The sequence below is a fragment of the Pleurodeles waltl genome, chromosome 5, assembly GCF_031143425.1.
Source record: "Pleurodeles waltl isolate 20211129_DDA chromosome 5, aPleWal1.hap1.20221129, whole genome shotgun sequence".
In the NCBI taxonomy this organism is placed as follows: domain Eukaryota; kingdom Metazoa; phylum Chordata; class Amphibia; order Caudata; family Salamandridae; genus Pleurodeles; species Pleurodeles waltl.
In genome coordinates this window covers 1,370,762,436-1,370,787,839 of record NC_090444.1, presented here as the reverse complement: position 1 = coordinate 1,370,787,839, position 25,404 = coordinate 1,370,762,436, and the positions used below count along the sequence as shown (strand labels likewise).

The 25,404-nt window shown below is 44.5% G+C and overlaps 1 protein-coding gene across 1 annotated transcript in view; it reads left to right on the top strand.

Annotated features, from left to right (window-relative positions):
* Positions 1–25,404, top strand: part of LOC138296482 (uncharacterized) — a 1,064,486-nt gene that overhangs the window by 298,890 nt on the left and 740,192 nt on the right. Inside the window, exon 20 of the mRNA XM_069235627.1 lies at positions 6,299–6,416. Coding sequence (XP_069091728.1) covers positions 6,299–6,416 — 118 coding nt within the window. The remainder of the gene's footprint in view (positions 1–6,298; positions 6,417–25,404) is intronic.

Below are 25,404 nucleotides of genomic sequence, written 5' to 3'. Positions count from 1 at the left end.
CTGATTCAGTACCAACCAGGACAGAAGGTGTGGGTATTGGAGCCTGTGGCCCCAAGAGCACTCCAAGACAAATGGAGTGGACCCCACATCATTGTTGAAAAGAAGGGAGAAGTCACCTACTTGGTTGACTTGGGCACTGCCAGGAGTCCCCTTAGGGTGCTCCATGTCAATCGCCTAAAGCCCTACTATGACAGGGCTGATCTCACCCTGCTCATGGCAACAGATGAAGGACAGGAAGAAGAGAGTGACCCTCTCCCTGATCTCTTCTCTTCCACAGAACAAGATGCTCTAGTGGAAGGTGTAGTTTTGGCAGACTGTCTTACTGCTGAGCAGAAAGACCACTGCATAAATCTCCTGGGTCAGTTTTCTAAACTCTTTTCTACTGTGCCAGGCACCACTTCTTGGTGTGAGCACACTATAGATACTGGAGACAGCATGCCTGTCAAAAGTAAGATCTATAGGCAGCCTGACCATGTCAGAGACTGCATAAAACAAGAAGTTCAGAAAATGCTTGAACTGGGAGTGGTTGAACATTCTGAAAGCCCATGGGCCTCTCCAGTGGTGCTTGTAGCAAAGCCTCACTCCAAGGATGGAAAAAAAGAAATTAGGTTTTGTGTAGATTACAGAGGTCTCAACCAGGTAACTAAAACTGATGCTCACCCTATACCCAGGGCAAATGAGCTCACAGATAACCTGGCATCTGCCAAGTATCTAAGCACCTTTGATTTGACTGCAGGGTATTGGCAGATCAAGTTATCAGAGGATGCTAAAGCAAAAACTGCATTTTCAACTATTGGAGGGCACTACCAATTCACAGTAATGCCCTTTGGTTTGAAAAATGTACCTGCCGCTTTTCAGAGGTTGGTGAATACAGTCCTGCAAGGGTTGGAGGCTTTCAGTGCAGCATAGCTGGACGATATAGCTGTCTTTAGCTCCACCTGGGATGATCACCTGGTCCACCTGTGGAAAGTTTTGGAGGCCCTGCAGACGGCAGGCATCACTATCAAGGCTTCAAAGTGCCAGATAGGGCAGGGGAAAGTGGTTTATCTGGGACACCTGGTAGGTGGAGAACAGATTGCACCACTTCAGGGGAAAATCCAAACTATCATAGATTGGGTTCCCCCTACAACTCAGACCCAGGTGAGAGCCTTCTTAGGCCTCACTGGGTATTACAGGAGGTTCATTAAGAACTATGGCTCCATTGCAGCCCCACTTAATGACCTCACTTCCAAGAAAATGCCTAAAAAAGTATTGTGGACAGCTAGCTGTCAGAAAGCTTTTGAGGAGCTGAAACAGGCCATGTGCACTGCACCTGTCCTAAAAAGCCCATGTTACTCCAAGAAATTCATTGTTCAAACTGATGCATCTGAATTAGGGGTAGGGGCAGTCTTATCACAACTCAATTCTGAGGGCCAGGATCAACCTGTTGCTTTTATCAGCAGGAGGTTGACCCCTAGAGAAAAGCGTTGGTCTGCCATAGAGAGGGAGGCCTTTGCTGTGGTCTGGGCACTGAAGAAGTTGAGGCCATACCTGTTTGGCACTCACTTCATTGTTCAGGCAGACCACAAACCTCTACTTTGGCTAAAACAAATGAAAGGTGAAAACCCTAAATTGTTGAGGTGGTCCATATCTCTACAGGGAATGGACTATACAGTGGACCTGGGAGTACCCACTCTAATGCAGATGGACTCTCCAGATATTTCCACTTAGACAATGAAGACTCATCAGGTCATGGCTAGTCTTATTGTCCTTCGTTTGGTGGGGGGGGCTGTGTAGGAAAGTACCATCTTGCCTGGCATGTTACCCCCATATTTCACTATATATTTGTTGTTTTAGTGTATGTGTCACTGGGACCCTGCCAGCCAGGGCCCCAGTGCTCATAAGTGTGCCCTGTATGTGTTCCCTGTGTGATGACTAACTGTTTCACTGAGGCTCTGCTAATCAGAACCTCAGTGGTTATGCTCTCTCTGCTTTCTAAATTGTCACTAACAGGCTAGTGACCAATTTCACAAATTCACATTGGCATACTGGAACACCCTTATAAATCCCTAGTATATGGTACTGAGGTACCCAGGGTATTGGGGTTCCAGGAGATCCCTATGGGATGCAGCATTTCTTTTGCCACCCATAGGGAGCTCTGACAATTCTTACACAGGCCTGCCACTGCAGCCTGAGTGAAATAACGTCCACGTTATTTCACAGCCATTTACCACTGTACTTAAGTAACTTATAAGTCACCTATATGTCTAACCTTCACCTGGTGAAGGTTGGGTGCTAAGTTACTTAGTGTGTGGGCACCCTGGCACTAGCCAAGGTGCCCCCACATCGTTCAGGGCAAATTCCCCGGACTTTTTGAGTGCGGGGACACCATTTCACGCGTGCACTATACATATGTCACGACATATGTATAGCGTCACAATGGTAACTCCGAACATGGCCATGTAACATGTCTAAGATCATGGAAATGTCACCCCAATGCCATTCTGGCATTGGGGAGACAATTCCATGATCCCCCGAGTCTCTAGCACAGACCCGGGTACTGCCAAACTGCCTTTCCCGGGGTTTCACTGCAGCTGCTGCTGCTGCCAACCCCTCAGACAGGTTTCTGCCCTCCTGGGGTCCAGCCAGGCCTGGCCCAGGAAGGCAGAACAAAGGACTTCCTCAGAGAGAGGGTGTTACACCCTCTCCCTTTGGAAAAAGGTGTCAGGGCTGGGGAGGAGTAGCCTCCCCCAGCCTCTGGAAATGCTTTCATGGGCACAGATGGTGCCCATCTCTGCATAAGCCAGTCTACACCGGTTCAGGGATCCCCCAGCCCTGCTCTGGCGCGAAACTGGACAAAGGAAAGGGGAGTGACCACTCCCCTGACCTGCACCTCCCAGAGGAGGTGCCCAGAGCTCCTCCAGTGTGCTCCAGACCTCTGCCATCTTGGAAACAGAGGTGTTGCTGGCACACTGGACTGCTCTGAGTGGCCAGTGCCAGCAGGTGACGTCAGAGACTCCTTCTGATAGGCTCTTACCTGTGTTGCTAGCCTATCCTCCTTCCTAGGTAGCCAAACCTCCTTTTCTGGCTATTTAGGGTCTCTGCTTTGGGGAATTCTTTGGATAACGAATGCAAGTGCTCATCTGAGTTCCTCTGCATCTCTCTCTTCACCTTCTGCCAAAGGATCGACCGCTGACTGCTCAGGACGCCTGCAAAACCGCAACAAAGTAGCAAAGACGACTACTGCAACCTTGTATCGCTGATCCTGCCGCTTTCTCGCCTGTTTCCTGGTGGTGCATGCTCTGGGGGTAGCCTGCCTCCTTTCTGCACCAGGAGCTCTGAAGAAATCTCCTGTGGGACGACGGAATCCTCCCCCTGCAACCGCAGGCAACAAAAGACTGCATCACCGGTCCTCTGGGTCCCCTCTCAGCACGATGAGCGTGGTCCCTGGAACTCAGCAACTCTGTCCAAGTGACTTCCACAGTCCAGTGACTCTTCAGTCCAAGTTTGGTGGATGTAAGTCCTTGCCTCCCCACGCTAGACTGCATTGCTGGGTACCGCGTGATTTGCAGCTGCTCCGGCTCCTGTGCACTCTTCCAGGATTTCCTTCGTGCACAGCCAAGCCTGGGTCCCCGACACTCTAACCTGCAGTGCACAACCTTCTGAGTTGTCCTCCGGCGTCGTGGGACTCCCTTTTGTGCCTTTGGGTGAGCTCTGGTTCACTCCTCTTCCAAGTGCCTGTTCTGGTACTTCTGCGGGTGCTGCCTGCTTCTGTGAGGGCTCCCTGACTTGCTGGACGCCCCTTCTGTCTCCTCATCCAAGTGGCGACATCCTGGTCCCTCCTGGGCCACAGCAGCATCCAAAAACCCTAACCGCGACCCTTGCAGCTAGCAAGGCTTGCTTGCGGTCTTTCTGCGTGGGAACACCTCTGTAAGCTTCTTCACGACGTGGGACATCCATCCCTAAAAGAGGAAGTTTCTAGCCCTCTTCGTTCTTGCAGAATCCACAGCTTCTACCATCCGGTGGCTGCTCCTTTGCACCCTCAGCTGGCATTTCCTGGGCATCTGCCCACTCTCGACTTTGTCGCGACTCTTGGACTTGGTCCCCTTGTTCCACGGGTACTCTAGTCCGGAAATCCACTTTGGTTGCATTGCTGGTGTTGGTCTTCCTTGCAGAAATTCCCCTATCACGACTTCTGTGCTTTCTGGGGAATATAAGTGCACTTTACACCTACTTTTCAGGGTCTTGGGGTGGGCTATTTTTCTAACCCTCACTGTTTTCTTACAGTCCCAGCAACCCTCTACAAGCTCACATAGGTTTGGGGTCCATTCGTGGTTCGCATTCCACTTTTGGAGTATATGGTTTGTGTTGCCCCTATACCTATGTGCTCCTATTGCAATCTACTGTAACTTTACACTGCTTGCATTACTTCCTTTTGCTATTACTGCATATTTTTGGTATTGTGTACATATATCTTGTGTATATTGGGCACCCTCATACTGAGGGTACTCACTGAGATACTTTTGGCATATTGTCATAAAAATAAAGTACCTTTGTTTTTAGTATAACTGTGTATTGTGTTTTCTTATGATATTGTGCATATGACACCAGTGGTATAGTACGAGCTTTGCATGTCTCCTAGTTCAGCCTAAGCTGCTCTGCTATAGCTACCTTTTATCAGCCTAAGCTGCTAGAAACACCTCTTCTACACTAATAAGGGATAACTGGACCTGGTACAGAGTGTAAGTACCCCTTGGTACCCACTACAAGCCAGGCCAGCCTCCTACAGGGAGGAACTGGCTTGGCAGTTCAGGCTGGACTGTTTGCATAGGGAACAGGGTCAAGACAGATTTGCATATGGCTGGGTCCAAACTGGGGTGGCATGGTGAGCAAAAGAATGATGGATTAAATCCAGATCAGTGATGGGGGGGGAGTGTTTAAAAATTTCAGCACTCCTTCCATCATCCCTTTGTGTTGCCATAGTGACACTTGCGCCATGCTATCTAAGGCAGAATGACCACCACTAGATTTATATACTTGTGAGTACATGCAAGAGAAACCATTAAGTATCCCAACACAAAGGGGGAATCTACCTGTGCATCAGGTCCACTGAGTTTTTATGCCTTAACTCCAACTGGGGGATTTTGTTTTTGAAAAAGAAACAGAAATCCAGGCTAAACCAAAACAGTGTGACACATTCTCATCATTCCCTTAGCCTACAGTGGAGCCATCAGTCAGAGATTCCAAGTATGGTCGATGATCCTTCACCAGGGTAGTGAGGGCCATAGACTTGGCTGATTTGGTGGGGTGGCAGGACACCCACCAAGGGTTAAATGATGCCCTGCGTTCATTATAAAGAAACACACTAGTTTTTCTACCTATGTTTCTGTAGCAAGTACTTTAACCTTTCCTTACCAAACATGTTGTGCTCCTTCTCTGGTTCTATTTGTTGCATACCATCGGGCCAAATTCCTAAAAAATTAAAAAAATTGCTCCTCTGCGGTTACTCATACAGATGCAGCAAAATTGTGAGACATTTTTTTAAGTCACAAAGAACTTCAGCAGGACATTTAGAAGCTGCACTTTTTCCAAATTTCCAACATGCGTAAATGTATATGTATTCGGACCTGTAGCTATGATACATACGTATGAATGCTTAAGTAGAAGAAACCAGTGTATTTGTACAAAATAACTTTTTATGTTGTGTGCAAATTATTTTCCTTTTGGAGAAACTCCTTCTGCTACATCCCCTGTTATTTTGTAGGTGTTCATACTCTTCCGCTCTTAAAATCAACTTTTTTGTGTGACAGCAGCTGATGTGTAACTGCTTTCAAAGTGCTGAAATATGAAAGGTTTTGAATACCCTCGAACTTGTAAGTTTGAGTGTTCACCATGTGTTGCAGCTGTTCAAGGCAGGGATTACCGAGAACCCACCTCTTTGAGAAGGTTTATCTCATCCAAGTGTAATTCTATGTAGGAGTAAATTCATTTAAGGGTACAAATTGACATTCATTGAAACACTAACTTGATTTCACTCTCATGAATGATGCCATTTGTGGACTTGTTTCTCGTGTACACAAATAGGTTAGTAGATTGGGCTCACTGTGATCATTTACTAATCAAGGGACAGATTTTGAGTGACTTTTGCTGTACTGTAAATGATGTTGCATAGAGTCTATCTCCCCTGGCACTGTCCTGCTTCCTCCGCACACCCCTTCTGCTCCCCCCACCGCACAATCCAGTGGACTGCATCATTGCAGTATTGACACAAAGCCTTATATAAAAATTAAAAAAAAACACTTTGTTTTTCTCTATACAGACTTCGGCATCTTATCGAAAAAGTAACAGAGATAAAAGAAGAGATAATTGAAAAAACGCTTGAGAAAATCATCTCCCTTGATTTCTTTGTTGTGGAAGATCTCAATAACACATCCAAGGTACTCAAGCAATGTGCGGCACTTAGTGTATTATATTGCAGAATTTATCTAGTGCTTCCTGTTTCTATTTGGGATGCTGAAATGCTTCCCTACATGAGTAGCATGCTGCACGGTGTAGGGTGTGTGGTTGTAAGGATGTTGTGTTTGTTTTGATCCCATGTGGGAAGTGTTTCCATGTTCTGCATGATGAGCACGGAGGTGCATTTATCGTGCTATGGGATGCAATGCCTAGCAGTGTGTTAGATGATGAAGGGTGAGAGACAGACACAAAGTTTTATGGTTTTCAGTATGCTGGTAACTTTGAACAGCTTTGAAGGGCCCTTTATGGTATTTTTTTATGATGTAGTCTGCAAAACTGATTACTGCACTGGTTGTCCAATCTGAGATTTGGGGCCCGATTCTCAATTATAAATTTAGACCTGAAGTCTATGTTTAGACCTGAAGTCTAAGTTCAGTATTCACGAAGGTCTTACAAATAGTAGCTTTATGGCTGCAGAGGTTACACACTAGGGACGGAATCTCTGCAGGTACTCATAAATGCCTTTTGTGAATGTTGATAATGATGACGATGGTGGAGGGAAGGATACCATGCACCCCCCTCATTACACTGTTGATGCCCTATACCTTTCTGTACAAAACCCCAGTGGGCTTGATACTTCCCCTAAATGAGAGCTTGCCTCGCCACCTTGGGTCATCAATGGAAGCAAGTGTGTTGTTAGCAACTCAAGTGCTGGACTTATAGTTGCCTTCCATTAAGACTAAGACCAATGTTTTAAACATCTGAACCCTTGCTCCCTTTCAATGATGCCCTTGCATATACTATTTGAACCATGTCCAGATGTACTAAGCATTTTAAGGGTTGCAAGTGCTTCAATTTGACATTTGCAACCTGTAAAATTGTTTATTCTATGTACTAATCTCATTTAAGAAGTCAGAATTTGTTTTCCAACTCCTAAAATAGGATTCCAAATGAATTAAGATTCAGTAGCTGAAAGGAGCATGTTTTAGGTGCCCCCTCCAGATAACAAATCAGTATCCATCGAGAACACTCAGTGTAAATGGTTTTGTGTGTTGGAATTTTCACAAGAACGCTCATTCGCAGACGCATTCTGACTGGAATTGAATAAGGGAATCCTGTCCACCATTATCTCTTCTAAAGAAGTTCAAGAACAACTGGGCCCAAGTTATCCTGGTGGGTTCAGATTGCTCCATAGGTGTGTGGTACCTGGAGCTCCTCAGCATGAACATCTGTCCTCCAATCAGGCTTCAACATCTGTAGGACCTCCTTCCCCAGCTGCAGGGCAGGGTCCTACATTTGAATTGCACATTCTACACCTACATGCCTGGAGATTGAGCTGTGGCAGTTAACACCTTTCAGTTTTCCACTTAAGTTGATAAATGTCATCCTCACCGCCAAGCCCCTGGCCCCACCCCCAGTGTTGCCACCTGGTATGGTGCCTGGGACACTGATCACTTGCAATTAGAAGCTGTTGGATGTGCTTTGGTTTTTTCACTTTAATCCAACAAGACCCTGCTATAGGTGCTGTAAAAGGTTATTTCTCAGCTCTTTTGACTTTTCTGTGTTTGCTGGACCAGCTGTCCTTGTTCAAATAACCTGTTGTAATGAGGTTTATTAAAGGTTTGACACACACGTTCTCTTCCAAACTGCGATGCCACAGTGGGATATCAAATTAGTCTTAACATTCCTCATATGTTTGCCTTTCAAGCCTATACAAAGCTGCTCGCTGTGTCTCCTGACCTTGAAGACTGTTTTCCTCATTGTGATTATGTCTGATTATTGTTTAAGTGAACTGCAGGCCTTGTCAGTGTATTAATCCTCCACCACGTTTTATCTGGATAAACTGGTGCTGATGACTCGGTTTGCTTTATCACCAAAAGTCATGCCTCCCTTCCACGTTGGGCAATCCATTACTCGAAATAGGAGGCCAGGCTTCATTGGGTGGACCCCCAAAAAATAGTTTCGCTTTTACATAATTTGCATTACGGATCATTGAGTGAACAATCAATTTTTTCTTTTTTGGGTCTCTCTGGAGCAAAGAAAGTAAAGGCTGTTCAGATAAAGATCTTGTCAAGGTGGATAATCTTCTGCATTAAGATCTGCAGCCAAAAAAACCCTGAAAGGTCTGTGATCCCATTCCATAATCGCTAAGGCCACTACCAGTGGCACAGGCGGTGGCTGTCCTTGACATCTGTCAATTTGTGCGACTGTGCATTTGTTCATGGAACCCTACTGCCTTTACAGCAAGGTCTGACAGGAAGGGCACTCCAAGCTGCTCTGTCTTGCAAGATTTCTTTTATCTGAGCCCACTCTACAGACTCTTTACCTTGGGGAGGTACTGCATTACTAATTATTCTAAGATGAGGAATCTGCAGTTTGAAGTATCCCTCAGAAGAAGCAAGTTGCTTACATTCAGTAGAGCTTTTTCTGATGGATTCTTCTAATCCTAGATTCCTCACCTTTAGGATATCCTTAGGAGCCAGAATAGCTACTGAAGCCTTTACACAGCAGTTCTCTCATTGGGAAGTGATGAATGGAAATGCGTACAAGTGCCACCCCTGTCCCCTGACGTCAGTTCCTTTCTTTCTGCCCCTTCAAACTTGGATCCAGAGCTCTGCTACCCCTTTTCCTTGTCAGTATGATGAGATATTTTGTTTAAAAAACTTTTAACCAGTGTACAAGGGATACTTGTCCAAAAACGACAGGATTTAAACCGTATCAGGACTGTCGCAAAAAAAAATCTATGACAGACCCGAATACAACTCCACGTCGTATGAGGAATGCACCATCATGAATATGAAGGTGATCCAGGAACATGAAGCAAAGCTGCATGTTACTGAACACCGAAAGAACCTGTGCAATTTCTGCTCCCACTTGAAGTCGAGAGTAAAGGCTTGTTCCTGCTACTAAGGTTGTTCCCTTCAATAGGTTCTCTGCGCGATCAAGTCTCTGGGTAAGTCCTAATTGAAGTGAAAGAGGAAACAGTAGAAAACAAAACAGGACTTGTCCCCATTCTGCAACTCCCTGTCTCCAGAGAAGATGCAATGGTGTCAGCATGCCACTCCATCTTGCCCCTATACACTGAGGAACTGATTTTAGAATTGATCCTGAGGCACCCTGAGTTCTCTGAGCCACTGATGACTGCAACAATTTGAGGGTTTTAGGAAAGCCATGTTGTGCATCTTTGGGCTCTTCCAGTTCCCTTTGGCGTGCCTTTAAGCCCCAAGGACCCAGAGGGGCCTCCAGTCGGGCTACCTCAGGCAAACCTGTCCTCAGCACCATCTGTGCCTCCTGAACCCGCTTTGGGGCCTGCACCGGCTTCGAGGCTGGCTTCCACTCTGACACCTATAACAGTGGTTCGACATTGCCAGAGCCAAAGGAGAACCCTCTACATATACAGGTGCTCAACTCCAAGCCAAACTCGTCTTAGTTTCAACTGAGGTCACAGCGCAAAGCCACCTGGTCTACATACAGTCAGATTTAGATAGAATACTGCTTCTGCCATGGAGGCACCTTGGGCTTCTCACCAACATTTTGGCTCTGACTGATCAGAGTCAGCCAGCCTTCAAAGATGATAATGGAGATAATGGGAATAATTTGCTCCCTTGTTATGATGGCGAGAATCTTTACATGAACTTACAGAAAACAAGTGGACTGGATACTTCCTGTGGTATTGGGTTGACTTCCCTCTGCCCCCCAGCCCCTGAACTCCCAATGGAGCAAAATGCCACCTCTGCTTTGATGATTGGACGTGCAGAAGAGGTTTTAAATCTGCAACTCCTTTCTGTGAAGGTAAAGAGTAATGGACTCACAGAGGTGTTACAGGCTGGGCAGGCTTTCACTGAGCCTTTGCTATCATTCAAAGTAGCCCTTAACAGAATATTGATGGGCAGTTGGGTGAAGCCTTCTTCTTGTTCTTGTCCTTCAGTGAACAGAACTCCAGTCGCCATAGAACGGCACCAGATGACCCCACTTTTCTGACTCAACACCTGACTTCAGAGAGTCTGGTGGTTCAAACTTCAGTTAGCAATAGGAACCCCAATTAATTTCCCACAACCCCTTTGGACACAGAATCAAAGAAAATTGAGGCATTTGGGAACTAATGTTTTCATTGGCCTGCTTAGTCTTGAGGTTTGACAGTGTGATAACTACTTGGCTGATATACTCATGCCCTCTGGATCGTGGACAGTGAGATCTTGCTGGCAGTCCCTGAAGACTTGTGGGCCTCTCTGGCCCACACCATTCAGGATGGGCAAGATGCAGCCAAATATGTCATTAGGTCGGGCCTGATTACTACCGATTTCTTATGTTAGCTAGTCTGCACTAGTATGGTGCTCCATCACCATGGTTGGATGGGATCTCTGGTGTTTTCTGGGGGATGCCAGGCATCCTTTATGGATATCCCTCTAAACAAGTCTTGGTTCTGGAACAACTAAAGGAGAGATGAGCCACAATGCATTCTTTGGGCCTTTCAGTGCCAGCCAAGCAGTTTTTCCATCAATTATTCCCATTTCAAGGAAAACTAAGAGGGTTTGTGTACAGGAAGCGCCTGACCAACTGCATCTCCCACCCACGAGAGCAACTTTCAGTTTAGCAGCTGGAACTTTGTTGCAGGAAGTGTAGAGGCTCTTGCCATATTGCACATAGGGGTTCTGTAGTAGAATCTGAAGTCTCTGAGGGCCCAACACCAGAAGAACCTCTTGGATTCCACCCATGTTTCAGAGGAGACTACAAAAGATCATCAGTGGTGGCTGTTCAACTGGAATTGGACCAGTGGCAGATGCCTCTTCATTTCCCACCCAGAGCTGATGAAGGTGGCAAAAGCATTGCCAGTGGGTTGGGAAGGTCTTCTGGAAAAGGTAGGGATCAGAAGACTCTGGTCTCTGGTGGGGAACCGACTCCACTTGAACCTGCTGGAGTTGCGGGCCATGTACCTGGCGCTGAAGGCTTTCCTACTGCCCATCAAAGTGAGGCTGGTTCTGGTTCTTATAGACAACACCACCACCATGTGGTACTGCAACACGTAGAGCAGTATGAGGTCCTTATTTCTCTTCCATGTGGCTCTTTGCCTCTGGAGTTGGCTTGGACATCAGGACATTTCTCTGGTTGTGAATCACCTGGTGGGATCTTTGAACACGAAGGCAGATAAGCTCAGCTGATGGTACCTGGTAGAACATGAATGGAGGCTGGACCCTGAGGGGGCAGAGAACATCTTCCAGCAATGTGGAGAACCCTGGATGGATCTTTTTGCCACTGCAGAGAATGTCAAGTCTCACCCTGGGGAATGCAATTCGGCTTGAATGGAGCACAGGGCTCATATATGCCTTTCCGGCCCTACTTCTCCTTCTCCGAGTTCTGAAGACCGTGCCCAAGTTTTTCTAGTGGGTCCATGTTGGGCCAGGAGAGTGTTGTACCCCAAACGTCTGGGCATAACCATCTGTCCCCAGATCAGGCTCTGCTTCTGGAGGATCTTTTGTTGCAGCAGCAGGTCAGCCTTCCACACTAGGTTTTGCAGTGGCAATTGAGTGGGTTTGATCTCCCTCCTGAGGTTGTGGATGTTATCCTTTCTGCATGGCACCCCCCCCACAAATATTGCAAAAAATGGTTTCCGTGCAGAAAAAGAAACACAATTATGTTTCTACACGGTGGAAAATATGGATTTGAGAGGATATTCCGAATCAGGAAGAAAGCAGAAAGGTTCAGTTCTAAATCATGCAAGACAATACAGTGACAAAGATATACACGCTAAAAGTGAAATGAGGCACTCCAATACAATCAATGTCTGGAAAAAGATAACTTCTGACAATGGCTGGAAAGCTTTTTTCAAAAGTCTAATTTGCTCAGAGTGATGTGTGGTGATGTTGGTTAATATTGTTTAAGGAGATCATCTAAACTACTTCACTTTCACTGACATTGTGGCCTGACATAGCACACTGTGATATAGGCATACCGGTTGAAATGGTCTAAAACCCTCAAACCTTTTTCATAAAACCTATTCCCATTGCTACATTTCTTATTTATTTATTATCCAATTCATTTTATATGTAATAGCAATGCAAATATTGAGAAAAAAAGATTATGTTGGGAATGGCACTGACAGTGACCAGCAAGCGTTTGGCAGTACAGCACTGCTGGCTTTAGTACTACAAACACAATCTGGTACAAAAAGCTAATCGATTTCAGCATGTCTAGAAGCTCAGCTGTTTCCTCTTCTGGAAGCTCTCCCTTGACTGTGACATGATGGAATTAAATCATGCATTGAAGGGGCAGCCACGGTTAGGAGTAGCAGAGATAAATTTGGATGAATCAAAGACTACTGCATGGGGAAGGATGCTAAGATAATTTTGCAGATAACTTTAAAGTTGCTATACTTTATGCTAAGTAATTACAATGATGCAATGCATAACAAAGGCATAAACAACAACAAAAATGTATAACCACCATACTACCCTGGTGAGATTTCTCCTTGAGCCATGTGTGCAGTTTTGAATTCACATCTCCAGAAGGATAAATAAAGATTGGGGACAGATTGGAGATGTACTGAAGACTGGGCCTAACTTAATAACTATCACTTCACTTTAATGCCACCTACTGTGCTGCTGAATGAGCATTATGTCATAAACCTATACAGAAGCGGTTGCATCCATTTTCTCAAACGTTGAGCTCTTTTGTGCCTGGACTATGATAAAATAGGCTGCGGCTAACACAATGGTCAATTGCCCAAACTAAAAATATTTTTAGAAACTACTCAAGTACCTAATTGTATACTTGAGAAAAGGAGACTTGAGGATCTATCATAGAAATATTTAATTTACTTGTGGCAGTACACACAGCAAATATGTTTAAGCATATTTCTACATAGGAGTTTTCCTAGTGCTAATTTTAACTTTATGACACATTAGGAAGACACTTGGTAGCATATTAGAAAATGCATTTTATGAGAAAGACAGTGCATTTATTGAATATCATCTGCAGAGTAGTGGCGGAAACAACATTGTAAATGGATTCCTAGAAAAAAGAGCCTGGGTAATTGTAGTGGACCACTAGTTAGAAAAAACAGGGTAAAGCTGCTGACCATCTGGGGCATTTGTGGTAAGCATAAGTTTGGGAGCAGGCAAACTGGCAAACTGGATATGCTTGGTTGCCCAAGTAGTGGGTTGCTTTATATGCATCTACGAAGAGTAGAAAAATATTGATACATAAGCAGAAGGAGTGACAGCAAATGTTTATTATTCATTCATGTGGATATCATTTTATGTTAAGTGCCTCAGTATAAATCATTTCCACCGTTTGTATGGTCTGGAATCACTTTTAGAATCTGGGCACACTTTACTTTTCTGGGATTCTCTCTGATGAAGGTGAAAGGGGTCTGTTGATATTGAATTTAGCTGAGTGAACCACCAACTCCAATTCAGAAGAGGTCTAATGGATCTTCTTCAGCTTTGGGTTAAGGGAGTTGTTGTAATCTCTGTGTTATATTTTTAAAGCTATCATTAATTTCTTGTTTGATTGATCATAGTTTAGATCTTTCTCCGCTACTTAATGTCAACTTTGTTTTACATTAGCCTGCTTTTCTCCCATATTTTTATGAGTCACCCATCTTTGGCTTACAGCAAGAATCCTCCTATAAATGTTACATTTATTTTTACAGCTGAACTACTGCGCTTGATTGAATCAGCTATATTTTATAACTATGCGTATACTACACTTGCTTTTCCATTGTCTTAAAACAGCCGTTGTTTCAATTGTTATATCATCCTACCCCACAAACACATGGCACGCCTTTAAAAATCCCAGAATTACAGAGTTTAGAAGAACATTCTTGCAATTACAGTTCATTTCTTTGCAAACCTATTCAAAGGCTTTCATCATAGGTCCACATTTATTTCATCCTGTCCATAGAATGCAACCTATAGCTATGAAACTATCATTATAGATGCCATATCACAAACTATGATCCTCATTGTTAGACCTGGCATCCTTAGCGTGGTTTCCCCTCGTCTTTTTTGCCTCTTCCTCCCGTGTCCTGACTGTGTGCTGGACTCTGTTTTTGCTGTTTTTGGTACTCTGGGCTCTTTACCACTGCTGCCCAGTGCTAAAGTGCAAGTACTCCTTTGTCAAGTGTAGGTGTAATTCGCTTTTCCATTATTGGCATATTTGATTTACTAGTAAGTCACTAATAAAGTGCCCTAGAGGAGCCCAGGGCCTGTATATCAAATCCTACTAGTGGGTCTGCAGCACTGGTTGTGCCACCCACATGAGTAGCCCTGTAAACATGGCTCAGACCTGCCACTGCAGTGTCTGCGTGTGCAGTTTTAAACTGCCAAATCCACCCGGCAAGTGTACCCCTAAGGCAGGCTCTTGTTTGTCCCATGGGCAGGGTGCAGTCTATGTTAAAGGTGGGACATGTACTGATTTATTTTACATGTCCTAACAGGGAAATACTGCCAAATTCTGTTTTTACTGTTGCAAGGCCTATCTCTCCCATGGGTTAACAAGGCGGCTGCCTTTAAATATTATTAAAGTGCAGTTTCCCTTTGAGAGCAGATAGAAATCTGTAGGTTAGGGACTCTGAACTCACAATTTAAAAATACACCTGTTAGTGAAGTTGGTTTTTAGATTGTTAGTTTGAAAATGGCACTTTTAGAAAGTAGGCATTTTCTTGCTTTAACCGTTCTGTGACTCTGCCTGTTTGTGGATTCCCTGTCTCGGACAGACTGCCAGTTGGGCTGTTTGTGAATCTCTAGGGGGTGACACAAAGGGCGCTGGGGTGTAGCTTGCAAATTCTAATGAGCCATCTGAGGTAGAGTGGAAGGAGGAGTGGTCACTTACACCTAAATGGGCTGTCGTGCCATCACACAATGCAGTCGTCAACCCCCTGGTGTGTGCCTGGGGCCTGGCCTGGGCAAGGCAGGATCTTGTGAACAACAGAGTCTTTCCTTTGAAGTCTGCCTACTTCAAAGGCAGAAAGGGGTCCAAGTAGTGGACCCAAAACCCCAGACTTTTAGATCACTTCTGGAACCAAGAGGAACCTCTGCCAAGGAGAAGAGCTGAGGAGAAGTGCTGCCCCTGCCTGTGACTGTGCTTTGTTCAGCTACCCTTCAGTTGCTGCATCTGCCTCTGGAAGGGGACAAAGACTGGATTTTGTTGTGCATTCCTGCTTGAGAAGAATCTCCAAGGGCTTGAACTGAGCTTGCCTCCTGTTTTGAAGTCTGAGGGCCATCAAAGACTTCCTCTGCCAGCACCTGGACTCTCTGCTGAGACTCCTGCCCTGCCAAGTGGTGCCCTATCTAGTCCCTGGGCCCTTGAAAGGTGAAGTTGGCAGAACAAGAGCTGAAAGCCACGCATGTCTGGGGACATTTTCGACGCACCATCTGCAACTCGGCTGATAAACGATGCACCATGTGCTTTGTGGCTAAAATCGACACTCCGCCTGCATCGCGTCTGGGAGATCGACGCATCGCAACTGGCGAAACGACGCAACACCCTCTTGTGGCTGCTAATAATGGCGCAAACCCCTCACAGCGCAGTTTTCCAACACCGTGCAACTGGATTTCACAAGCATCTTTGCTGGACGTCAAAGTTATCGTGAATGTCCTGTCTGGAAATCGATGAATGGATCTCTTACGAGGTAGAAAAATGACACATCGCCTACCCAACAGGAGAAGAAACAATGCATGTCCTCACTAGCGAGTAAGGAATCAGCGCCTCGCTGACTTTTCTGACGCACGCTCGCCCATGCGGCTTTATTTTTGACACAAACCAGGTACTTTGTGTAAAATCAACATTTCCATTGTTTTCTATGGAGTAAGACTCTTATTCTTTTGAAAACTCATATCTTAACTTGTGTATGTGGGTTTTTTGTCATTTTGGTCTTGTTTGATTCAGATAAATATTGTCTATTATCTAAACTGGTGTGGTGTCCATTTTATAGTGCTTTCACTGTTTTACTGTGTGTGTTGGTACAAATACTTTACACATTGGCTTTGCTTAGAACTCACCTCACTTCCAGATGATGGCAATATTTCTTGTTTGCTGGACTTCTATGGAACACTACTACTGTGCCCAGCACATTGTAGAACAAGCACTGGAAAAATCAACAGGCCTCACGTCAGACACCTGTAGGCATTGACAGTGTGTTTTTTCCCTCAGAGGCAGCTCAGTGGCTGTAATTATTTTGCTGATTGAAATATTAAACATCTTTTCAGGATGGCTGACTTGAATGTAATCACATCTGTGGTCTGGCATCACTTTTCTTAAAATGTTTAAAGGAAGATCAAAAACATTCTAATATGGCTGCAGTAAAAGCATATGCACGTTAAGTGGTTATCTTAGAAAAATGTGTTTTTTGGTTTCTTAAAAATTATTCTTAGATGACCATCGCTTATGTTTGTACATGCACAGTGGCCAACTTTGAAGGGTTTATGTTAAAACAAATAATTCCACGCATATACACTCTGGCCTTCTTAGAATATTATTTTTTATACTTTCATAAATGTTCATTTAGAATGGTTAATGCATATGGACTTGCAGTGGCTGTCTTGGAAGAACTCTTGTTAAAGCAAAAGAAAACTCATTTTGCTGTCATGGCTGTTGCAGATGCATGCTCATGCATGAGGGCCCATCATTGGAATAATATCAAAACCATTTAATAATTGCCATTAGTAGATGCAGAGCAGGTCACATTTGAAGCTTGAGCATGCTAGGGTGAAAAATTGGTACAGGTGTGCTGGTAATGCTTTTTATTTAGTAAAGAAAGCAGACTCAGCCCAGAAAGGATTGGTGAAATAGGGAGAGTGCTAGTGGAAGAAAAAACAAGATCCACGTGCACTTCATTGCACGGTTTGTCATCAACAGTGGAAGAAAAAAGGCCCACCAGTGAAAACACTGCGAGACCGAAATGTTCTTTCTCTGGGTGGGAAAAACAGAATAACAGGGAGGGATGCCAATAAATCAGGGCAAGGAAAGTGAGATAGAAAAAATGAGGATTATGAGGAAGGAGTAGACCCAAAGCCCACTGTCAACCTAGATTGGATGCAGTAGGTCTGATTGTCAAAAGGCAGGTGATGTTGTCTGCTTGCCTGAACTAAAATGTTTGTCTTTGGACTGATGAAAACTGTTCACATACATAATTGTAGCTTTCAGTGCTATACAGAAGCTGCAAACAACCACTGATGATTGAGTTTGCATTGTTGCACAATATACCTTCACAATTAATATGTAAATAAATAGCAACATGCTGACATGTTTTTTATAACACATTTTATTGTTTTTGCACAGTAATGTGAACCTATGACCCCAGCAGTATTATTTTTGGGTCTAGGGCTAATGACCTTCCCCATACCCGCCCAATCAATCTGTTAACTCCCTGCCAGTAGACTTGCACAACTGGGCACTCCCAGATTACAGGATTGAAGGAGCCCAGTGATTGGCGGCACCAGAGACACCAGTGTGACCCATATGCCCCAGTTGAGTCGTAGAGTAGATGGAATTACTCAAATTGCATGAGGCAAAACTCCAAGGTGGTAGCTAGCAGTCTAGGAATCACTTTCCACTCCTCATCATAAAGAGCACCCACATCTGCCTTCCACCTCGCTCTCAGTGTCTTCAGGGGATCTGATGTGTTAGTGACTAGAGATTTATATAGTCACAAGATGCCTCCCCTTCCCAGTTCATCTGTTGCCAATTTGCGTTCTGAGGGGCTGATTTCCAGTAGTGTGGTTAGTTTCTCCTTATAGCCTTCCAGGGCATGTCTCAATTGGATGTGCCTATAGAACTGAGAGAAGTGTAGACAGGAGTCCATTTCTAGCTCCTGGAAAAATTCCAGGTGTCCCTCCCCCAGATGTCTCCCAGTGTGGAGATGGCTATGAGGTCCCTAAAATGGAACCACACTACACCTGTCGTTTCCAACCACCACATCCCATCCCAGAGGGTGTTTTTTGCCCCCACGAGAGTACCAAACCATTTAATGTGGTGGAAAGCCGCATACCAACAGCTGCAATGGACTAGAGTGACCAGTAGCAATGAATGGAGGGAGAGGGCTTACTGTGCAGCAGTTTAAGTATACCATTTATGTGAAGAAGCTTCAGTTCTAGTCTATGAGTGGGATCTCCTCTGTCTGCTTGAATCCAGTCATTGATATCGGCCAATTGTAGTATAGTATAGTTTAATAATCGGCCAATTTAACCCTGCCTCAAAGGTTGAGCATTACCATTTTTTGAAGGATACCATGGGATTTTTCCCTTCCCAGAAAAAACTAGTAATTTGTGCCTGTAAATCTCTGAGGAAAGTGGGTGGTAGTAGGTAGGGGTAGTGCTGCAGGTCTTACAGTTAACGAAGATGGGAACACCATCTTTGAACAGCCCATTCCCCTATCAAGAGAGGCAGCTTGGACCACTCCCTCATGTCCTGCCTCACCCTGATCAGTAGAGGGTTGATGTTGAGCTCCCAATATCTCTGTTGGGTGAGAGCCACCTTCATTCCTAGGTAGGGGAAGTTATTGCCTGCAAACCGCAGCTGAGAGTCCTCTACCCCCAGGCTTGCTGCACCTTGTATGGGTGCAAGTGTTGACTACTCCCAATTAACTTTGAGCCAAGATGTTTCCCCATAGAGCCTCATGATTTCCATGAGCTGCAGGATGGTGTCCTGGGGTCTCTGAATGAAGAGGAACATATCATCTGCATACAAAGAGAAGCGACCTTCAGCTTCCCCCTCCAACCAAAGCTGTTAAGTTTAGCATCCACCCGTATGAGCTCTGCTAGGTGCTCCATCACAGGAGCAAACAGTAAGGGAGAAAGCGGGAACCCTGCTGGGTGCCCCTTTCTATAGGGATTTTCAGCGAGAGGGCTTCTTTCACTTGAACCTGAGCCCATGTTCTGAGTACAGTGTGGACACCCACCTCCTAAACCTGGATCCAAATTGTATTTTGTGGAGGACTGCCAGCAGATAGGGCCCATGCACAGCATTGAAAGCCTGTTCAGTGTCCACCAGAAGATGTTTGGAATCTCTCGATAGTTCGCTAGTTGGGCCTCTAATAGGTGCAGGCCACAAAGTCAATGCTTAGTGCTCCTGTCTGGCATAAAGCCATTTTGGTCAGCATGTACTAATGAATGTAGACATTAATTTTATAATTTGAAGTGCATAGAATTTTCTATTATGATGCTTTGATGATGTTGAGTCATATACTTCAATACATTTTTTAAAACACTTCTGTTTAGCACACATCAATTAGTCTGTCAAGAACTTGCTTGTTGGACTATGCTACACAAGCTGCTTCACAAAGGTAAATAGGATCTAGTGTAAGTAATCATTGTCTCATCTTTACCAACGAGGTCTGAGCAACAAAACTGTTATCCAAAAGAAGGAATGTGATATAGGTGTCACAACTTACAGAACAATACCATGAAAAGAATTAAAGAGTTTCAAGATCCAAGCGAAGTAAAAATTATTTAAGAAAAGTCTTTCATTAGGTTTATGCAGGAAATATGGGTAAAATGGGATTGGATAAGCAAGATGAATTCCCCAGAAAATAAAGGTGCAGCTTGTAAAGTGTACAAAGCAGAAAAGAAAGTAACTTTATAGAAAAGAGTCAAGTTAGTTTTGAAACTGTGTTTTAATTAGTGGTTGTTGGCAGTTAGATGTGCTGTGTCCTGTAATGAACAGTAAAATCTTAGGCGGTTAAAAAACAAGCAGATGGTAGATGTCAAAATGAATGAGTTATTAAAGACCTGTTGAACAGTTGTAAGTTGCACAAAATGCATTAGCTAATTTGGTGTTTGAACCGAATAGACAAGACTTGTTTGCCACTAGGGGAGAGCCTGCTCTGTCTCAGGGTGGAGGATAGAATTGTGCCTCAGTGTTCTTCCTTATTGCTTGCAAAGGTCGGCTTGCACAATACCTACACTAACAAATTATAGCCTGTGATTTAAAGCACTGGAATCGTCTTGTACAGGTTTGCTTTGACCAGCATCCTTCCATCTAATAGTGGAGTGGTTGGGAGGGAACTGGAGTCTTTCTAGAAGTGGAGCTGAGATCTGGGACTCAGTCCCACCAGTTGTGACTAGAGCCATCCACTATCATATATAAAAGAACTGTTAAATCTTTAATTGTTTCTTAAGTGTCTCAGGATATGTGCACTGTATCCTTTCCACAAAACTCTAAATAGGTCCCTTTGTTCTCATATTAGCCTGTTATTAGATGAAGTCAGACCAGTACCAAGAAATGGTTTATAGTGTGCTCTATAAATGCTTTCAGCTCAGCACATCTCAGCACGTCTGTATCTGCTAAACCTTGAGAATAAGGACCTATGTATGGGACAAAATCAGCTCTGCATGAAGCTTATTGATTAATGTGTTCATTAGTTGAGACCCAGTGAACCAGATGGAAGCAGGAGTCACGTTACAATTTTTATGTCACCATTGTCACATGATTGTGACACGTGCACTCATTCCCGTCCACTGTAAAAACTAGGTTGTGTGCCTGCTTCTGCACAAGTTATAAAGTCCAGTTTAGCAGAGATGTGACTGAGGAGGCCAACTAGTACTACACCCACCTTGCTCACCAGTTTCTTTCAGTTTGGCCCACTAGCCAGGAATGCATCACAAACATTTTGTTTTGGTCATGTGCCCACAGCACCCAATTCTTTACCCCAACCCATCACTAATCAGTAAGACACTTGTAAAATGTGATTCTATTTTCATAAAACAAAAATCTCTGTCAAACCCTTGTTTAGATACATAAGAACTGCAATCATTTAATTTGCTCTGTGGAGAATATAGCATGTTCTATTACTTTTTTAACACTGTTATTTTTGGATTTTACATTGTTACAGTAGTTTAGAAAGAGAGCATATAAAATTAAAAAAACAACAGAGACCCAAATGAAACATTCCGCTCACCATAAACATCCCCATCGCCACCTATGATACAGATTACTGTTGGGATAGATACAAACATTGCAATAAGAGAGCGAAAGTCCCATATGACCCAACACATTCTTTACAACTCCTGAGGTCCAAATCACCTTATATCAGTGCTTACCTTCTTCAAGCCAGAGTCTGCATCTGACCCAGCTTTACTGTCCTCATAAACCTGCAGATGTTCCAGCAGCATCACCCACGTTGCAATATAATCTTGAACTTTTTAATCAAACCTTAATAACCTAATGTGCTGCATTTTACCTACCGCCTACTCCAGGACATCCTTGACCTGCATGTTCACTTGGGGTGCACAAGTTCACATCCAACCAATAGCCACTCTTCTTTGCGCCAAGAGGAGAGCAAGTTGCGTGAATTTATATGGCATTTTCCTCCCCTTTGGTTGTGTCACCACACCCAGCAAACATACCTTTGGTATAACCAGAAGTGGGAGCCCCGTGGCAGCATCAGTCTGTGGCACTGTCTCTTCCCATTATGCCATAACCTCCCTGCAAGCCCATGCCAAGTGGAAGAAAGAGGCTCCTTCCTCCCCGTACCTGGGACATTTTGCCTCCCTAGCAGGATTGATCTTGAAAAGCATGAAGGGGGTAACATACGTCGGGTGAAGGTAGTTAAAATGTATGAGCTTGAAACTGTTGTTGCAAGAAAACGTATGGACCCATGCACATGCCAGATCCCAGTCCGCATTAGAAAAGGCTAAGCCAGTTCCATTTCTCATGCTGTTTGGGTATGTAGTAGTGGTTGAGTGAGACCCCCCTGAGGACTCTATACAGGTATGTTATTAGGTGCCTTCCCTCCCCCATCATAGAAGCCCACCTAGCACTTGTGAGGGGACCGATGCAGCAGGAACTGTGCACCATACTTCCCTTGCAGTATTTTCTAGCTTTGTATATTATAGAAATGGACCAGCCCCCAACCAAAATGTATCTTCCTGAAATGTTATAAAAAGATCTCCAGCTAATAGGCAACCACCACTCTTGATATGTCCGCGTCCATAGCGTAGAATGAAGCAAGGTCTCACAGCTGCAGTTCCAGATTAAATGGCTCTCTTTGGTTCATGACCACCCCCTCCCAGATTGCTGTCATCAGTTGCACTAAATAGGGAACTGGGAAGTTCGCCCATCCCCCTTTCATGAGGAGACACACTAGTGTCTCACCACCTGTTGTGCATTGTAATATAAGTTTTTTCCAGTTGTCCAAATCCACAAGTGTATTGCAAGTAGGCCCATAATAGTAGTGCTGCATATCTGGCAGAGCCAGCCCTCCTTCAGCCATATTTCTCTTCAGTACTGATAGAGCTACTCTGTTACGGTGACCTGCCCATACTTAGGAGATCATCAGGCTGTCCAATCTCCGGAAGAACTCTGTAGCAATGGGACATAAAGAATTCTGCACAGTGTACAGGCATCAAGAGAGAAAGACCATCTTGGCTATAGCCACCCTGCCCATGACAGAGTGGGGAAGCGTGTTCCAAAACACGGAGGCCCCCAGCACCCGTTCTATATTATAGCAATTCTGTTGTGCCTCTGTATGGGCCACCACTACCCCCAGGTACCAAAAGCTTTCTGTCTCCCAAAGGAAACCAACCTTCGGGAGGTGTTCTTGTGGGACAGCTGTAACCCCACCCCGATGAAACAGGAGAGTCTTTGACCTGAAGACCAGAGACCTCGCCAAAATCTGCCATATGGTGCATCAGACTCGGTAGCAGCTCTCTGGGGGAGCGAACATATATAAGTGCATCGTCTGCATATAGCGAGATAATGTTTGTAGTGTCACCTATCGAAACCCCCCAGCCCTTCATCTCCTGGCATATCAGGGAAACCAGGGGCTCTAGTGCCAGGACAAAAGCAGCAGTGAGAGGGGACAGCCCTGATGGGCGCCCCTCCCCCACTATCCAAACATGTGACACCAAACATCCCACTCAGACTCGAGCTATGGGCTCCATTTATAGTAATCTCAACCAGCCTTTGATGGGAGGTCTAACCCCTAGTGTCTTCAGTACCTCCATTACTTAGGACCAGTTCACAGTGTTGAAGGCTTTCTCTAAGTCAGTCGCCATCAGTGCCATTTGTTGCTCCTCATCAACAAGTTCATGTAAGACACGTGTCAGTCTGCTTATGTTGAGAGCCGTGCGAAAAATCTGCAAAGGTCAGCATTCACTGAGTCCTGTATCACAGCTCAAAGTCTGGTCTCCAGAACCTTGCAGAGCAACTAGACATCTGAGTTGATCATTGTCAGGGGTAGATATGAGGAAGGGTCCGCTGCGTCCCCTCCAGACTTGAGCAGTAAACTTATAACAGTGTTACGAATAATGAGGGGAGTATCTTCTTGGCCTGTGCCTCCTGGAAGACCTCTAATAGTTGCTCCAACAGCAGTGCAGAGTGGGTTTAGTAGAACTCCACCTGGAAGACATTGCCTCCCTGTGCCTTGGACTTATTAAGTTTCCTCAGGACCCCTCTTAACTTCTGCAATGAGAAGTCCATGTGGAATTCCTGCCCTCTGTATCTTCTTTGGTGCACAACTGACTGTCTTCTCACTGGTGGTTCTCATTTTGCACCTTCATACGGGTTAGCAGGGGCTCCTGTTCTCCCTGGACTCTTCAGTGCTTCTTGGACTCGGTCCCCTTCTTCTACAGGTCTTTGGGTCCAGGAATCCATTGTTGGTGTCTTGCAGTCTCTTCTGGTTCTTGCACTGTCTTCTACCATGACTTCTAGTGTGTGTTAGGAAACTTGCTGTGTTTTACTCCTGCTTTCCTGGGTTCTGGGGTGGGGTATTTTCCTTACTTTTTGTGTTTTCTTACACAGATATTACCAGATATTAGATATTACCCTTTCACCATTTTACTCATACATGCCCAAGGTAAACACAAGAAAGATACAAATTAAAGTTTTCAAACATTTATTTAAACAATCTTATTCTTTCATAGAGAGAGTGAGCTGTGATTATTAAGCAGATAAAACAAAACATTATAAACAGCGTTACTAACATGGTGAAAAAGAATAAACAGTCCAACCATTGTATTCTTAGATCTCTATCTTCTTACCTATCACTAGCTACACTCTGAGAGCATAGCGGTTGTATCTTCTGCTTCTGCCCGATTTGGGAGCATAGCTTGAGACCCCCATAACTGAAGAGCTGAACCAGTTAGCAGGTCTAAAGTGACACTGGCAATCCTTCTCTGCCAGATGAAAGATCACTGTCAGCAGAACGGCATGTCGAACACAGGAATCATATCAGGACAGTATGTAATCAAAACCACACTGTGTTAGAGGCACATCTCTGATGCAACAATATGTCTAGATGTTAGAAGCTGTCTCCGAACGGTCAGCACAAGTACTGGCATATCTAGTTCTGTGTTCCTAGCCTTAAACAGAGTGTACAGATTACATGTTGAGAAAGGCTATCTAAAACCAAGCAGCATGTACAATGTATTCTCTGATTAATATTGTGCAAGTATAAAGTGTTGAAAAACGTCATTGCTAAAAGGTGATGTCAACCTAAAACGTGTAAAAAATAAACTAAGATGGAGAATCCAAGAAGGCCTCAAGACAAACACCTTGCATCACCACTTTCATAGCCTCCCATTCATTAGCCCTAGTAGATGTTATACTGCAGTTGTACTCCATGTAATCCGTCAGTGCATCAACCAAGAATGCCCTAACAGGTAGCATCTGGTATGATATCTGGAAGCAAACGCCAACTTCTCCTATTCACTAACCCTCCTGCCACTGAACATGCAGCACTGTTGGAGCATGACCAGGAAGATGCCTCCCAAAATGCAACTTCTTTTTTAATGTGTGGTGCAGGAGCCTTGACTAAATGTATTGTGCGTCAAGGAGTGACAAGTGTATTCTCTCTTCTGCAGGTGAAGTACTCTCCAACTAACCAGAAACCCCAAATTGTGCATGACCTCTAAGAGTGACCTACTCATCAGCGGTTTTGTTCCTGTATGAGGTGGATGACAATCTTTATCACCATCTGCCACACAGTTAATCCTCCTACCCCTCAAACTTTAGTGGAGCCTATACTATCCT